The sequence below is a fragment of the Siphateles boraxobius genome, unplaced genomic scaffold (genome assembly GCF_051911475.1).
Source record: "Siphateles boraxobius isolate OS27281-9 unplaced genomic scaffold, OSU_SipBor_1 25, whole genome shotgun sequence".
NCBI lineage: Eukaryota > Metazoa > Chordata > Actinopteri > Cypriniformes > Leuciscidae > Siphateles > Siphateles boraxobius.
This window is the reverse complement of record NW_027508866.1, coordinates 20,694,208-20,712,745: the sequence shown is the minus strand read 5'-3', so window position 1 is coordinate 20,712,745 and position 18,538 is coordinate 20,694,208. Positions and strand designations below refer to the sequence as shown.

The following is an 18,538-nucleotide window of genomic DNA, read 5'->3' as shown; positions in this document are numbered from 1 at the left end:
TAAAAAATGTAGGGTGGGACTTGGTTTATCCATCGACTAATGCATCCGCATACATGTGATAAATTACATGCACTCCGGTTAACTTATAACTCCTGTTAAAAGTATAGTGAGATCGCTTAAACTCCCCTTCAGATCGCATTCATTTGTGGAAAATGATGTGCAAGTGATATGATGTTGACATATATTATCATCAATATTTTTCTAAATGTATATTGCTGTGCATTGCTACGATAATGAATAAATGAAAGCAGGCACGACTGAATAAGTATGTGTTCTCTTTTTATGTGAGATAATGATTAATAACAGTTTTATTCAAAATGATTGATGTGCACTCCTGCCACTGTAACATTTTGTTTTATCATAAATCATTGGTCGAACAGCGATGCTGCAGTGTAACATCCAAACGTTTGCTTCTGTCATGTTCAGTTTGCGATCTAGCTAGTTTTTACTCAGCTGGTGGAACGGTGGGGTTGTGTGAGGGTGTTCTAGGGAGGTGTGCTGAGGGCGGGTTTTAGTGGGGGAAACGCAGCTTGATTTCAGCCTTGCAGCTCGAGATCCAAGGCTTCTGGTCCCGCTCGGCACATTGTTATCCCTGGTTCACACTGGCCTGACAGTGGTAAAGCGCCTATTGATACCATACTTGGCAGCTGGAATACTGAAACCCACCATTATCAGTGTGCCAAACTTTTAACTACCCGGTTCAAAGCATTGCCATAGACTGCCAGCCAGGAGCAACAGCAGAAGAAAAAGATGAAAATGATCAAATGTGTTCCTGCACGCAGTCAGTGCCTGGTGGCTTAAAAACAACAGATGTATTGTAGTGAGTCTGCTACAGACTAATGGGCTCTTTTCCTTGAGGATGAGTTAAGTTATGATGCATGAAACAAAAGTAAAAGGTAAAGAGCCCATTAATAATGGTATAGGGATAACAAGGACATGCAAAAGAAAGTCTTGGGAATAAAAGTCTTGGGTTTGAATCCGAGGGAATGCATGAACTGATAAAATGTATACCTTGAAAGCACTGTAAGCGACACACATAAAACTAAAGTAAAAAATAAATTAGGCAAACATTTGACGGGGCAAGAGAAAACCTTACAGTGCGCATTTATAGAGAGTCTCAGTTAAGTGTTTTGTGAAGGTATTTAACAGGGCGATGGGGTGTTTTAAGATGAGATATGACGGAGACTGGGACATTTAAACTGATTTAGGGTTTAATGCAGCAAATGAAGGGATATTGGACTTCATTATAGTGATAGAAGGCCATTAGAATCAGAGCAATATCTCAAATAGAAACTGCAGACCGCGTGTGTGTGTGTGTGTGTGTGTGTGTGTGTGTGTGTGTGTGTGTGTGTGTGTGTGTGTGTGTGTGTGTGTGTGTGTGTGTGTGTGTGTTTTCACCTGTTTGTATTCTCCAATGATGGAGCCATTCTTCTTGATCTCAGACTCAGATTTATCCAGTTCTCTCCGACACATCTCCTTCAGCTGAAAGCACAGATGTAGATGCAAGTTAAAAACTCTTTTTCGCTTAAGAAGTAATCCGTCATTTCACAACAATACTATATTTGACCCAAGTGTCCCCTCTGGGAGACATATCTCCTGTCTATCTAAGGACGACTGTGTCCACAGGCTGTACTAACGTAAGACTCGTCTCAGAGGCACCAGAGCAATCTACTCAAGCACAAATCCAGCATACCGTGTGTCTGCCCTCTCCAGTGATCATTCCCTCATAACACTCCATACAAAATATAGACATAAATAAAATATATGAATGCAATTACATTATGGGGTTATTGAGAAATACACTACCAAACAAAAGACATATGTAATATGTAAACATATGTAAATATATACTGTATATATATATATATATATATTTTTTATTTTATATATATATATATATATATAATTAAATTAAATAATCCAATACAGCTTAATCAGGGATTTTATGTCTTTTTAAATGTAATTTTCATTGAGAAAGCTCCACACAAACCTTTCATGGTAAAAGTGACTTCTCTGATTGGTGGAAATCACTTGAGAATTATGGGTAGTGTAGTCCTTCACTGGGAATTTGGCAATTCAACTTTTTTTAACATAGCTGAAATCATTGACATTAGCTATTTCTGAAGCATATGGGTAATTTAACTAATAACTAAAAATATTTTACATATATTTTGCATTCAGGTGGTGTGAGAAAATATATATATTTATTTATTATATTTATTTTTATTATAATTAATAAGTATTATGTATTATTTTAGATTTTTAAATGGGTGAATTGGAGTGTATAGTGAAGAAGAAACCAAGAATAGTTCAACACTTCTGAACACCTTCAATATGCAGAACCTGAAACCTTTTCAGACAGGAATTTTGTTCTAGAATCAACAAAATATCCTGACCCAGGAACGCATCTAACTTGGCAAAATCAGGACGTGCCCTTAAATAGTTTTTTTGTTACCAGTAGTACAGAAAGGTTTTGAATGGTAGTGGAGGTGTTCGACCTGTGCAGACTCTTCCTCCAATCGTCTCTTCTCATCTTCAGAGTCCACCAGTTTCTGCTTAGTAATGAGAAGCTCTTTGTTGAGCGCATCAGCTTTCTCCTCAGCCTAAAGGAAAAAGGACAGAGTGTGTTAACATATGCACCACAGGCCACAGGCATGTGTGAATGTCACCAACTGCTAAAGCTAGACCTGCAAAGCAAGAGAACAAACTTGTAAAACACCCTCAAAAGTGGCAAACTGCCTGAAAGACTTACATTGTCCAGGTCTTTCCTCAAGGCGATCTTACTGCTGACCAGCTCGTGAGCCAAATCGTCATTTTCCTGTTCCAAGCGCATGTTAGCATCCTGTAGCCGCCGGTTTTCTCTCTACAGAGCAGACACAGAGCGTGAGCGGGTGTGTGACTCAGTCACTGTCTTGTGACTGTCACTATAATGGTTAACTGTGCTGGGAATACGAGGAACCTTGGAGAAGAAACCTGATTAAAAATTGACCAGTTAGAGGGAAATATGTCAGAAAGCAATTAACACACTGACTGGACTTTCAGTCCTCCGGCTATTGTACTAAGAGCCAGTTAAATAGCGAGTGTGTGTTTGTATTGTGCATGTGTATGTGTGTTAATGCCATACTGTAACAGTCCCAAACCTGTTAACATTATATAACTGTTTGCTCATAAAACACTGTTCACATTATAATCCCGATGTTTATCTGTGCGTGGCACATTTTACGAAGAACGGCTTCCAGAACCACGATGCAGGCTACACATAAAACCTTCTCCTGAAATGGAGCAGTTTCCACTTTGTCGGGACAATCTGTTGTTGGATCACAACTTGTAAGTATGTCGTATTATTTGTAGTTGCGTTTAATGTTGTTGAACTAGCGCAAGATCTGTGCAACTCTAGCAAACTATTATGATGCTCTAATTGTGATATTTAGGAGCCAATGTTTTGTTGTAGAAAATTCAAACTGAATTTTTTATTGTGTGTGTGTGTGTGTGTGTGTATAGACATTCAAGCATGACTGACAGTTCCTAAATGATCAGAGTAATTCCTCGTGTTGACTGGCAGGCCGCCATTATCAGGAATCCATCTGGCCATTTTTTCATCATCTCTGAGCCCAGCGGTAACCTCGTCTCACATCGCTGCTCATTATAAGCATAAAGCACATATGCTAATGGCACAAGATACAGGATGGAAATGAAGGAAAATGAGTTTGAGCTCAGCGCTGAAGAGAAAACTAGTTCTGATTGCGGGGTAAAACGAAATCTAACGGCTAGATTAAACGCATATGGGCAAACGCACGCGCAACCTAAAGAGTCATGTAAATATTCATGTGCACATAGTCATGAATGCAGATGTGTAAATACGACAGAGCGGTCAGACAATCAAACAGACTCAAAATAAATCTACCTCATATCTATCGATGGGCGCCTCCTGCTGTTCCTGTTGCTCTCGAATGGTGTGGTATTCTTTCTCATACTTCTTCAGCTTCTTCTGACTGATCTGTGACATACAAAAACAGAGACACAGAAGAGAGTATTGACATGATACAGTGTAAAAGTGTAACCCAGGGAGACAGAGAATAGTTTAACAAGTCCACAAAGATCAAATGGCGATAAGCCAAAACACGATAAGAGATAGGGGTCGATGATATGACCAAAACCGTTATAGCAATCTTATTTCACGACTAATATATTTCTTGATATAGCCATTTTTGTTGCAAACGAGGATACGATGCATACATTTTTGATTACATTGAAATTTCACAATTCTTAATCATTTTGATACCAAAGCAAAAAATAATAATAGTCTAATAATTATTACTCTAGTAGTAATTACTAGTCTATTACTATTCTAATAACCAATTTTGATACCAGAGCAAAACTAACACTAGTTGATTAAATCTGTTTACAATATAAAGCAATAATATCTCTTCAGAAGACTTGGATTAAATAGCATGATTTATATGGATTGTTTTTGATTTGTGAAAGTTTTTGAGTAGACTTTTTAATAGATGAACAATATATTACAAATAAAAATAAAAATAAAATAAATATGGATAACATGTTATAAATATCTTAATTTCTGCTCAAATACGACTGATCCTGAAAAAAATCCTGATACAAGCAATTTTATTTCATGAAAACATTTCTCAATAGTTTTTTTTTGGTGGAAATAATAATTTAAATCTCGCAATTCTCAATTCCACTTTTGATACCAAAGGAAAAACTGATAGTCCAATTAATATACAAATTTATCAAACTTATTGAAGACCGTACACAGTCAGTAATAAATTAAGAACAATGTAACTAATTATAAATAAAATGACAAAAAATGATTTCGGTCTTACAATAATTCAAATTATCACAGAAATACTGGGATAAAAGTTTATAGTTCGGATATAAACACTGATGTATATGGTAGCAATCACTTGACGCTTCAAATAAAGATTGTGTCAATTTCGTCATTGCGCCAATAGGTGGCGACAAGTGACTGTTAAAAAAATATATATTCGTCATTGAATTGTTCATTCAAGAGATTCATTAAAAAACACTCATTTATAATTGATTAGTCATTGGATCATTCATTCAAACTGTTTTCTTAAGAAAAATTCTAATTTTTTTTAATAGAATGCAGCAGTAAATTACTTATTTTCTTTAGTTATGTATTCAGAATCGTGATCTCTATTTTTAACAAAAAAATGATCCTCAATTTATCCAGAATCGTGCAGCTCTACTACAGAAACTGAATAATGTATGAAGTATATATACAATAATTCTTATTAAAGCTACAAAAGTAATTCAGTCAAGAGTCTTTATTTTTTATTAATATTAAGAACACCGACAGCAGCAGGTATATGATGCTGCTGTCACTTTAAGACCTAATGCATAGATCCAATATATTTACACAAATCCAATTTTTTACCAACTATTACATTATTTAGGATAACCAACTGCGTTTACGTGAATACTGGCAAAGACGGACATTTTGAATCAAGTTCTCCTTCACTTCTTATTGCACTTAAAAAAACAGTTTAAAATCAATTGAAAGTTAAATTGGAAAGGTTTAAAGATTAATTAAAAGGATACAATTTTTTCAAAAATGCAGAACTGCAATGTCACGTAAGCGCAACCGTGATAGTAGAGATGGGAATCGAGAACGGGTTCTTCTTCAGAACCGGTGCCCAGTGAACCAATTCCTTGGAACCGTTAGTATGCCTGCTTAACGATTCCTCTTATCGGTTCCGCTCGTTGCAAATGTGTCATGACGTCACACACGCCCTGCCTTGTTTTGGTTCAGAACGCAGCAAACATGGCATCGAGGCAGAAGCGCTCTAAAGTTTGGTTATATTTTACGCGAAAAGACGACAATATGAGGCGCCATCTAGGGCTTAAAATCAAACTTCATTCACACACACATATATGAAACACTTGCATACACGTATACTAAGTAGTCAAACATATGTACACGGCTGAATGCTCCTCAAACAAATACATATGAAATGCGAAACACCTAAAGTCGCTCACGCACATGTACGCAAACTCTACACACACGAGATGCGCAGAACTCTCCAGGCACATACTCATATGAGACGCGCGCGCGCACACACAAACTCTCCACGCACATACTCATATTAGACACTAGCACGCACACACACACACACACACACTCAAACTCGCGCACATACTCAATGAGAGTATGACGGCGCCTCATAACAATACGGTCACTTGCAACACTTGTACATTTTCCATTTCGTCAAAGGGGGGAACTACCTCCAATATGCAGAAACATTTGGCCTCACACACACAGCATGAACAGACTTTAGTCCCATGAAACTTAAACTGGAATGTCACTGTTTCTGTCACTGCGACTTCAGGAACAGGCGAACGTGCACACACGCACGCACACATCACTTTTGAAGTAAAATTGAAAATTGAGGATGCAGTGCATGTAATGCATCGACATATCGAATTGAACTGAATCGATGACATGATAATCGTAATCGAACCGAACCGTGAGACAAGTGTAGGTTCACACCCCCCAGCCCTTACAAGATCTTAACAAACTCTTAAAATCCAATCGTATTTGTCTGACTTCTAAGCAATTTTACTTTGTAAAGGAACATTCGTAAAGCTGGTTACTTTACGTCTGTCTGACGGCCCCTTCCATTCAGTTCTTGGTGATTATCTGCTCCAAAGTGGACCAGACTTGATGTCGATAGTCAAGAATCAACTAGCATGAAGTTTTATGACTTTAAAACTGTGAAAGGATCAGACTTGCTGTCAACAAAAATACAAACTTGCTCTGAACAAGCTAATTTATCCAATTGCAACAAGACTAAGCACTATTAACAGGATTTCTATTCATGCACACTGGACGCAAACACACACAAGCCGTGCCACATTTATCCACCTGCAGCTCAATACTACCTCATTTTCATCGAATGACCCCATTTCTGTGAGACTGAGTGTGTTTTGTGTGTACAGCATGAGTCATTTCTCAGCAGAAGAGCGTGAAACCGACGCATGAGCCGCAGGTACGTGCAGGTTTGTAAATGAGCTCTATTTAGCACTGCGCCATATCTGACTAGCTCTAGGACACAGAACCGGCTCTGTTCCATATTTAATCCGTAATGCTTCCACAGATGAAATGAGATCCATATAAAAGCCCTCAATGTCAAGAGTAGTTCATCCGTCAGCGTGTTTTCAGCGACACCCCAGGGAACAATTAGGCCTGGATGCAGTGAAATGAAGTGTCGTAGTGTTGTGAAAGCTCTTTTGATCGCGACTGGTGTTAAACTGAGGAAGGGGCCGTGGGCTTCTGATTTTCTAACGCTGGGCCCCTCGTATTGAAAGAGCACACAAACACCCAAACTCAGCAGTGAAAGTGAGCTTTCAGTGTTGTGGTGGGATGGCGTGACTGAGGGAAAAAGGAATAAAGGTTAGCTTGTATTTGGAGGAAAAGGAGCAAGACCCAAAAGAAACTCAATCGGTCATGTTTTGATGGCAATGAGGAACTGATACAGGGATCAAAACTCAAAGGCATAAAGATACAATGGTGTTCAAAAGTCTCAGAACACTGACAATCACCCAAAAATTCAACTTTGGTATTCACATTTATCTCCTGTTTACCGTATTTGATGTACTCTATGTATGTCGCCGATCAATGTTTATATGAGACTAAAAGGTTAAATCTGTTTATCCTACAAAGTGATAGGGGTCTCTTCAAAGACTTGGATTAAACTGCTCCATTCATATGGATTATTTTTATGATGCATTTATGTTCTTAATGTGTTGATGTGAAAGTTTTGGTTTCGTGGACTTTGAATGGATGGAAAAAATAGATACAACAGAGGATGAATGAAATTCTTACTGGTTTGGAACAACAAGAGGGTCCTTTTTTATGGAGATGACATGATTTGTTATGAAAAAAAGCATTTTTTTTTAATATAAATACAGTAGATGTAGAAATAACATGTGAAAACAGATGCAATAATACAATAAAAACAAGAACCAAGAACTTTTTTATCATGGGTCCCCTTTTTTACCCCTGCAGTGTCCTCCGCTGGTCAATCGAGAGAATTACATCAACACTCTTACTGCCCTATAAAACACAGCACCAAAAAGCTGTGCGAATTGCATTGAGTGGTCTATTCACAGCAAGAACTAAATGAAAAGCACTAGTAAAACAGACCGTGAAGCACTCAGTACCTCTGGCACCCAGCAGAAGTGCATTCAGGAGTCCTGCAAATACCATACTATAGTAATCACTGCATTTGCCATTTTTGGGACACAGATGAAGAGAAAAATGCGCTCTCATTTGTCAATTTTTTCACTATATACTTAATAAATAAAAATAAAAACAGCATTTTCTTCAAATTCTCTGTCATTAAATTCCATGATCCTCACAAGAAATACTTAGTCAAATAACTAAATATAAAGCCTGAACATGGGCCGGTTACCTTCATACTGCACGCTAGCTCCATGAGCTTCTTGGCGTTCTCCTCGGAGCGATAGCGCTTGGGCACTGGCACTCGAAAGAACTTCAGCGCACCCTCAAAGTCTGCCTGTATCAGGTCATCTTTAGACGTCTGTGGACAGACAGAATGTTTCTAGAGTCAGACAGTAAAGCTCATGTTAATGTTGCTCATTTTCTGCTGTCGAGGTGTGATGGTGGTCACTGGTAGATTGTCTCTCTTCCTATTGGGTTGGATGACAGCACTAAGAAACATCTGATCACAATGTAGCGTAGCTACTCAATATTAGGGTTGCCAATAACATCTAACATTCTTTTAATAGTTGGGAATATGGTGATGAAGCTTTGCAGGTTAATGTTCAGGAAACAGCACAGGCCTGTATATTCATTGTTTTCTTGGTGAAAAAAATCGGAGAAAAAAAGATGAAAAGTTGCAACTGATTTCGTAAGCATTTCCTTACCTTTAATAACGCAAGAGCCACATTGAAAATTACACTGATGCCCTGAAAGGAAAGAATACAAGATTAAGAAAGAGAAAAATGGGTCATTCCTATTGTGATCAAGAACATTGGAAATGTTACAAGCTAAACTTGTTGTCTTGTAATTGTTGCTTTATCTGGTAATTCTTTATAGGACTATTCTTTTGTCCTCAATATTTACATCACATTATAATAGTTTTAATGACATTACATAACATAAACGTTCTAAAAGTTTTAATGACATCATCCTCCCAGAAGTGACAGATTTTGGGGAGACAACATCAGCACAAACATCAGTAAGAATTAGCATTGGTTTGATGGATTCTGTGATGTTTTTTTTTTGTGATCTTCATTTCCTTTTTTCATACTCTAAAACATTGTAAAAAAAAAATATGTTAATGTTACATGAAATTACAGAAATGATCAGTATCATAATATCAAAAGATGGTTAAAAACTATCAAAATCAAGTTGAGTCAATAAGATAATAAATAACAGGAAACACCCTTAACTCCAAATGAACAGGTAACAAATGATGTAAAGCAGGTAAGAATGAAATATTACCTCACAGAGCAGAAGGTCTATGATGTGAAAGACCATGTAAAGAGGGAATTTGGCTGTGAAGAGAGTGAGGAACCACTGGGAGGCATACATGTGTGCTTCCAAACCCAGGTTCAGGAAGTGTGCGTACAGGTCTGGAATGCATTCCTACAACACAGAGAGGCAGAAGTCACTTATAGTACAGGTCGCGGATGCTGATTGGTCAATACAACTTTCCAGTCATTCAATGTATCATGGTTTCCACAAAAATATTTCTGTCATGACAACTGTCTGAGTGTTTGGCATGGTAATGTCAACATTGTCAATATGTTTGGTCTTGTCAGAATAGATCTGCTACGCCGCTGCTGTTGTTTAGCAAGTACGCCACTTGCTACAGCCAATACACACACAACACGGTGCTGTGAGCAAGTAAGACATGCTGCTGCTGTACAATAGCATACATGAATTACCAGTAGCAGATCTATACAGGTGGAGCTGGGGAAGGTGGAGGGTTTCTAAAGGCGCGTTGAAAACTGCTACAGCAAATGCTGACCAAGTATTTAAAGGTTGAGCAGCTCATTGGCTACTGATACAGCAGGAACCAATTAGCTGTGTCCTATTGAGAATGTTGTGATTGCAAGCAGATTGAGTTAAGGACCTATCAGCCATCTAGAGTTTTATGACAGAACCTTGTATTAATAAGCACAACTGTTTTTAACATTGATAACGATAATAAATGTTTCTTGAGCATCAAATCTACATATTAGAATGATTTCTGAAGGATCATGTGACATACATCACATGATGTATGTCACTTAGTGGATACATCAGAGACTATTTCAATAGAAAGAATAACACATTTGGATATTTAAACCGCTTATTTAAAATGTGATCTTATTTTTTCCTTCCTTTAGCAAATTCTCTCATTATTTGTAACCGAATATATCAACTAATATGCATAGTTCCATACACTAACCTGCATGAGCCTCTCCAGTTGGAAGAACTTGCAGTGCAGGTCTTCAAAGTTCTGCTTGAAGAGCTCCCTGAGACCGTATTCAAACATGATCTTGACCAGCACGCTGAACGCCTGCTCCTCTGGCATCTGCACAAAAATGAGACCGCAAACTATCAACGATCACAGAGCTCAATATTAAAAACAAATCCCACAACAGGGAATCTCCACTAGATGGCACCACCTCTCATCTCAAAGGATGATGTCACATGCATTAGTTCAAACCAAGGAGTGTACTTGACAAAATATTTTGCAAGTGCAAATACACAAATATGCCATTATATTAAATGTTATAGATGTCGTAGATGTTTTGATTTAAGAGTCGGTAACACTCACATGTAGTAGCAGCACAGCGGCAAGGAAGGACTGTCCTTGACAGTAACCAATTTCTTCATCATATACAGAGTATGCCTGCAGGATGGAAGATACAGAATGTTAATTATGGGTGATAATGCTATAAATTGCTTGGTAGCAATTTAGATGAAAATAACTGGTTATTATAATATGATAAATGATTCAAAAAAAAAAAAACAGACACAGAAATCAATGCAATCGTACAAAGAATCGTTCACATTTAAAGGGATAGTTCACCCAAAGATTTGAACATTTTAATCAATTACTCACACTCATGCCGTTACAAACCCGTAAGACTCTTCGAAACACAGTGATTTCCCTCCATTGACAGCTGCACAACACACTTTCTTGCTTCAAAAATTTAATAAAAAGCAAGAGTCAAGCAAGCATGACTCAGCTTCAGTTAACCATATCTGATGTGGTCTTTGATGAATGTTTATATTTGAATAAAAACCTAAATTTAATCTGTTTATCATATAAATAATTTGTGCCTCTTCATAGAATTCGGATGAAACCGCTCAATTCATATGGATTATTTTTATGATCTTTTTATGAACTTTTTGAATCGTCAAAGTGGTAGTTGCGTGGACTGTCAATGGTGGGACAGAAATCTCTCAGACTTCATTTGTGTTCAGAAGATGAATGAAAGTCTTACAGGTTTGGGACGACATGAGGGGGAGTAAATATGGCAGAATTACATTTTTGGGTAAACTATCCCTTTAAATCTTGGCCTCCATCACAGCTCTCAAATGTAATTTGAGCTTTCGCGTATTCAAACTTTGGATTTTGTGATTATGTGAGTGATTTGAGTATAAGACGTGAGAATTTAAGTTGTTTAGCATCACTGACACCAAACCTAGAGCAACATGTCTTCATGTGGCACGTTTGAAAATGCAGAAGTGCAAATGAGATTTGAGAGCTCGACGGAATGCTTACAGATTGACCTACATACCTCTGAAAACTGCTAACATATCAGATAATATTGTGACAATCATAATCTGCAGTTCTAATAAACTTTGTGAACTTTGGATTGAGAGCACTGAATCAAACTGTGTAGTCAATATGAGAAATCTATGGTGCTCTATGAATGATGCCGGTAACAGTCGGAGAGAGGGGCTGGTGAATTATTAAGAGACGCCCAAAGATGGAAACCCTAACCATCAATCTCCTCATTCCCCTCATCATTTGTGGCTTTCATATTAAAACCACTGACCTCATTATTTTAGGGAGAAAATCTGAGCATTTGTGTTTTGCATTAGTTTAACAGGTGATTTGGGTTACTGAACTTCCACCATCTTTATATGCGTTGAAAAATCCAATTGATTGTGGATGTTCAAAACATGAATATAGATTGTGATGAATCTATATATTCTCGTGCTGTCAATCAATTAAAAAATGTAACTAACTATTCACATGTTTTTCTGTAACTAAACATGATTAATTATAACTACCATTAATTTCATTATTGTAATTAATGTAGAAATAACAGATGGATTTTAGTCTTAAAATATCTGTTTAATGGCATCTTTTTACTAAGTACTGTGAATAAAAGGCAGTATCGCTGATACCAGTTGTGCTACTGAAGCCTCTATTCAAAATATTTTTACAGCATTTTTAACATTAAATAGGCTTAAAACATATTATAACAACTTTTAATTTTAATGAACTTAAAATAATTTCACATAATCTCATTATAATAAATGTCACATTTAGCTGTGCCCTTCTGTCAGTATCAGCTCCCTCTATTTCAATGAGATGCCAGTTCATTTCATTTCCAATCCATACAACCATAAATCCAGCGATATCTATATCAATCTCGCTATATATCTATTCATACATCCATCACTATACACACCCAACCATCTATACATTGATCTATATACATCTATTTATCTATCCATCCAAGCATCTATACACCCACCAATCCATATCCATCCATCCATTTTATATCACCATCCAAACATCTATACATTCATTTTTATCCATCCATTCATCCATCTATATATCCAGCCATTTAGATATCATCCATCCTTCTATACCTATTCATTCATCCATGTATATATCTATCTATCTATCTATCATCGATCCATGCATTCTACATATCTATCCATCCATCTAACCATTTATATTTCCATCCAAAGATCTATATGTTCATCTTTATCCATCCATCCATTTATCAATCCAACCATCTAGATATCATCCATCCATCTATAACTATTTATTAATGCATCCTGCTATATACCCATCCATCTAGTGTTTTTATACATTTCCTATGAGCCTAAAAAAAGTTATAAAATGAAAGTTTATAAAGAAACTGGAACAAACTGGAAGAAAGTGCAAATTTAACTTTTCTTAATGGTAGGAAATTGATTTTGCAGAGCTGGAGATGATAAATGAACAGGAGCAGAACAAAAGTGCAGATTCTGAGCTGAGCAGACAAATTGAACGCAAATGGCAGACAGGTCAGCTGCTCACCTTACAGATCTTATAGAGAGAGTCCTGCCCATCACCGCCGGTGTCTTTGAAGTAGTCGTGTGCAGGAAACGTACGGTTAATGTCACGAGTGATGGCACTGTCCTGTGGAGATTCCTAGTAAAAGACAAGCGAGAGAAACAGAGAAATGTTATCATTAGGCATCGCTAATAACCAATGCGTAACATCAATATCAAATAAGTAATAGCCAATATAATACAATTTAAAGACAAGGTGTGTGATTTCTGTGCCACTGTCTATCATAACAAAACGGAAGTGTAAAAATAAGGACTCCCTCCATCTGTCTTTGTTTGAACGAACAGATCATCCCCTTCCCAAATTCTTGGCAATGGTAGAGCCAGGCTGGTCTCCATTTACTTTTCCCTCCTATCCACTAGGGGGCAATGGATTGGGCATGGACAGAACACACATAAACCATTTAAAAACAAAAAAATAATTATATTGGCATTGATGGTTCCATGAAGAGCCTTTAACATCCATTGAACCTTTTCATTCAACAAAAAGTTCATTATAGTGGAAAAAAGTTCTTTAGATTGTTAAAATGTTTTTGACACTCTGAAAAATATAGATTTTTTAATAACAGTTCACCAAAAGGTTCTTTAGGGAACCGAAAAAAAATAGTTCTCTCTAGAGATCGATCGATATATCGTTTCTCCGATATCCCCATAAATTTGGCACAGACACTCTCTAAGGGTCACTTTTTGGGGAAAAGGCGTTGGCCGCAGTGGCAATGAACATAGGAAAGGAGGGCAGCCATCTTCAAAAATGTTTTCCTTCCTGAATTTTTACTGGCCACTTCCTTTTTCTAACAGTGGCCCTTCCTCTCTGTGGACTGCACCTTGCCGTGGTGGAGAGGCTGTGTACTCCAATGAACCTGAGTGCTATGCTGGCGGGGAATTTATATCCCTGGCAAGTTTAACTAAGCCGGACAGGTCAAAGGAGAGGAGGCAGACAAAGCAGACATTATGACAGAAATGGTGGCCATCTTGAAAATGGTCGCCATCCTGAATTTTTGAGTGGCACATACCATTTTCCAAAAGAGTGTTTCTTGAAGAGTATTTATGACTAATTTTATGCTTGCATCACCATTTGAACAATTGAAATAATTAATATTCCACAGGAACGGTGGCCATCTTTAAAAATGGCAGCCATCTTGAATTTTTGGGGGACAAGCATCTTTTCCCATTAACATGTCCTTTAGTGAGTATTGCATCAAATTTTCTGCTTGGATTACTGTTTGAATAATTAATATAATAAGCATTGAATAGCAATGGCGGCCATCTTGAAAAATGGCCGCAATATTTAATTTTGAGTGGCCGCCTTTTTCCAAAATAGTGGCCCTTAGAGAGTACCTGTGCCAAACTTCATGCTTTTATACCAAAGTGAACGATTTTTTCCTAATCTGCTGCATTATCTATTACATTTATTTAGCTAAAAAACATCTAAATAATCGCAGCTCTATAAAAAAAATATATATATTATCTTCGCGAGAGACGTTCTGTGTAAACGCATAGATAAAAACAGCGCTCTGTCGGCAGGTTTATCATAATTTAGAGACTGACAAAAACATTAATAATTCTAATAACATGCCAAATGAGATGGACTCTGTAAACTGCGATGATGTATTTGCGGTTTTATGAATCTGATGATTTTTGCGCATTCCATCGAATATTCCAGCGTGTTCCATTCTCTTTAGCCTATCAAACAACACATAAACCTTTTAAAACTAGTTTAAAACAAATGCATATATATATGCATTTGTTTTAAACTAGTTTTAAAAGGTTTATGTGTTGTTTGATAGGCTAAAGAGAATGGAACACGCTGGAATATTCGATGGAATGCGCAAAAATCATCAGATTCATAAAACCGCAAATACATCATCGCAGTTTACAGAGTCCATCTCATTTGGCATGTTATTAGAATTATTAATGTTTTTGTCAGTCTCTAAATTATGATAAACCTGCCGACAGAGCGCTGTTTTTATCTATGCGTTTACACAGAACGTCTCTCGCGAAGATAATATATATATTTTTTTTATAGAGCTGCGATTATTTAGATGTTTTTTAGCTAAATAAATGTAATAGATAATGCAGCAGATTAGGAAAAAATCGTTCACTTTGGTATAAAAGCATGAAGTTTGGCACAGGTACTCTCTAAGGGCCACTATTTTGGAAAAAGGCGGCCACTCAAAATTAAATATTGCGGCCATTTTTCAAGATGGCCGCCATTGCTATTCAATGCTTATTATATTAATTATTCAAACAGTAATCCAAGCAGAAAATTTGATGCAATACTCACTAAAGGACATGTTAATGGGAAAAGATGCTTGTCCCCCAAAAATTCAAGATGGCTGCCATTTTTAAAGATGGCCACCGTTCCTGTGGAATATTAATTATTTCAATTGTTCAAATGGTGATGCAAGCATAAAATTAGTCATAAATACTCTTCAAGAAACACTCTTTTGGAAAATGGTATGTGCCACTCAAAAATTCAGGATGGCGACCATTTTCAAGATGGCCACCATTTCTGTCATAATGTCTGCTTTGTCTGCCTCCTCTCCTTTGACCTGTCCGGCTTAGTTAAACTTGCCAGGGATATAAATTCCCCGCCAGCATAGCACTCAGGTTCATTGGAGTACACAGCCTCTCCACCACGGCAAGGTGCAGTCCACAGAGAGGAAGGGCCACTGTTAGAAAAAGGAAGTGGCCAGTAAAAATTCAGGAAGGAAAACATTTTTGAAGATGGCTGCCCTCCTTTCCTATGTTCATTGCCACTGCGGCCAACGCCTTTTCCCCAAAAAGTGACCCTTAGAGAGTGTCTGTGCCAAATTTATGGGGATATCGGAGAAACGATATATCGATCGATCTCTAGAGAGAACTATTTTTTTTCGGTTCCCTAAAGAACCTTTTGGTGAACTGTTATTAAAAAATCTATATTTTTCAGAGTGTCAAAAACATTTTAACAATCTAAAGAACTTTTTTCCACTATAATGAACTTTTTGTTGAATGAAAAGGTTCAATGGATGTTAAAGGCTCTTCATGGAACCATCAATGCCAATATAATTATTTTTTTGTTTTTAAATGGTTTATGTGTGTTCTGTCCATGCCCAATCCATTGCCCCCTAGTGGATAGGAGGGAAAAGTAAATGGAGACCAGCCTGGCTCTACCATTGCCAAGAATTTGGGAAGGGGATGATCTGTTCGTTCAAACAAAGACAGATGGAGGGAGTCCTTATTTTTACACTTCCGTTTTGTTATGATAGACAGTGGCACAGAAATCACACACCTATATGTATATATATATATATATATATATATATATATATATATATATATATATATATATGTATATATATATATATATATACATACACACAAAAAAAAAATTGCACTTTCAGACTATTTATTGATGTAGAAGTGTGTTTTGTAAGGAAGGAGTGAAATTGCAAGAATTACAGTATTTAAAAAGTGTTTAAATAAAACCGTTTGTTAAATATTGGTTCTATACATCGGTTATCAGGTACATAAACGCTAATAATTGGTATTGGTTAAAAAAAACCAACAACGGTCGATCTCTAGTTCTATTGCATCACTTCAAAACCCCCCTTTTGAAACCTCAGTGTTTCAGAATGTAGTGCCTCAAGACCTGTCGATTGGAACAGGGTGTTCTTATTCCCAAGAGCAATGTGGACAAATCGAGGTGGAAATTTATGTGTTTGTGCTCAAGAGCGTGTCCTTCAGCATTACAGACACAGAGTATGTTGAATATCCCAGAAGCTCAGCCTGTGTGTATGTTCAAATGTCAGAGGTTGTAAGATATGACATGGGGTCACGTATCTTAGCCAAACACTGGAGGCCATCTAGCAAAGACTAAAGATTTTAGAGATTTCTCAGTTTGCAAGAACCCCATGCACAACTCAGATGTCTTCAGTCAAAGTACAGCTTTCAGCAGTTTAACTATTACATAATGCTCCCTAAAAAAAAAAAGCATTTGACGGTACACTTTCCAGCTAAATCATATTGCTGCGCTGCTCTACCTAAATATAGGCTTCTTTGAGCCTCGGAGATACTGATCACAGATCTTAATTACTGAAGAGATCACAATGGAAACTCAGGGCTAAAGACAGATTGGTTGCTAGTCTATCTAGTGTACCAGCATAACTTAACTGGGGAAGAAGAAATTTCTGCATCTCTCATACTTCCACATATTCAAACTAAGACTTGGCAAATTTGAGATTGAGGATGTGAGAGGCGTGTTTGTGCGCACGTTTCGGCTCTGTCAGTTGCCGCGAGTAACATCGTTTTGTTTACATCAGCATGACTTTGAAAATCACATATCATTGGTTCAGACTCATACCATCGAGAATTCGCTAGGAATATTCCCAAAGTTGAAATACTACACTTTAAAACGATACCAAACTTTTTCTGGGGAAGCGCCAGTCGAGAATCGAACAGAGAAAAACGGCATTTTTCATGGACAAAGGAAAGGTACTCCTCTCAGAAAACACACAAATAAAGCTACTTTTAGATTTTTAATCGCTATTTGGAGCACAGGGATCGATAGACGAGGGCTTAATGTTTTTGTAAAAATCTCAAAATCGAGGTTTTTCACTTGTTTTGACTATCTCAAAATTAGCCTGTGCATGGGTCACATGATAGAGACATGGAGACTCATACTCAGGAGCAGATATTACTTTACCCGACCAGAGAAACATCACTCCACTGGAGTTCACTGTGTTCCAATTTCAATTTATCTAATTAACTTAGGATTGTACTGCAATTTCCAGTGGATTTGAATTATCTGAAATGTTGCCAAAAAGGATGATGAATAACAGAAGAGAGCAAATGTTCAAATTGTATTAAGCTTTACGTATGTAGGTGTAACCAAAGTTTGGTTGGTTCGTTTTGACAGTCAGCTCATGCTGTAACTTGGCCATTATGCAGGCAATAAGCATGTTTCTACACCAGCCCCTAAAACCTACAGGTCAGAAATCAGGAACTGCTAACATTTCTAGTCAATGACCTCACCATGTAAAGTTTTCAGAACAACAACAATTGAGTCTAGATAGACTGTTGCAAAAAACTACTGTAGATCACATTCAACTAGATCGCTCTCATAATAAATAAATCATGAGCGCCTGGGGCCGCAGACTGTTGATGGGCAACCATTCCTATTTCTGTCGCACTTTAGTT

At 37.2% G+C, this 18,538-nt stretch overlaps 1 protein-coding gene across 2 annotated transcripts in view; it reads right to left on the bottom strand.

The window, feature by feature from the left end:
• The window catches only part of rabgap1 (RAB GTPase activating protein 1), a 101,747-nt gene that overhangs the window by 6,800 nt on the left and 76,409 nt on the right, over positions 1–18,538 (bottom strand). For both annotated transcript variants that reach the window (XM_077243113.1, XM_077243114.1), the window contains 10 exons: positions 13,329–13,442; positions 10,836–10,910; positions 10,464–10,589; positions 9,512–9,655; positions 8,932–8,973; positions 8,457–8,585; positions 3,905–3,997; positions 2,753–2,863; positions 2,499–2,603; positions 1,399–1,482 (listed from right to left, as the gene is read on the bottom strand). In XM_077243113.1, coding sequence (XP_077099228.1) covers positions 1,399–1,482; positions 2,499–2,603; positions 2,753–2,863; positions 3,905–3,997; positions 8,457–8,585; positions 8,932–8,973; positions 9,512–9,655; positions 10,464–10,589; positions 10,836–10,910; positions 13,329–13,442 — 1,023 coding nt within the window. The remainder of the gene's footprint in view (positions 1–1,398; positions 1,483–2,498; positions 2,604–2,752; positions 2,864–3,904; positions 3,998–8,456; positions 8,586–8,931; positions 8,974–9,511; positions 9,656–10,463; positions 10,590–10,835; positions 10,911–13,328; positions 13,443–18,538) is intronic.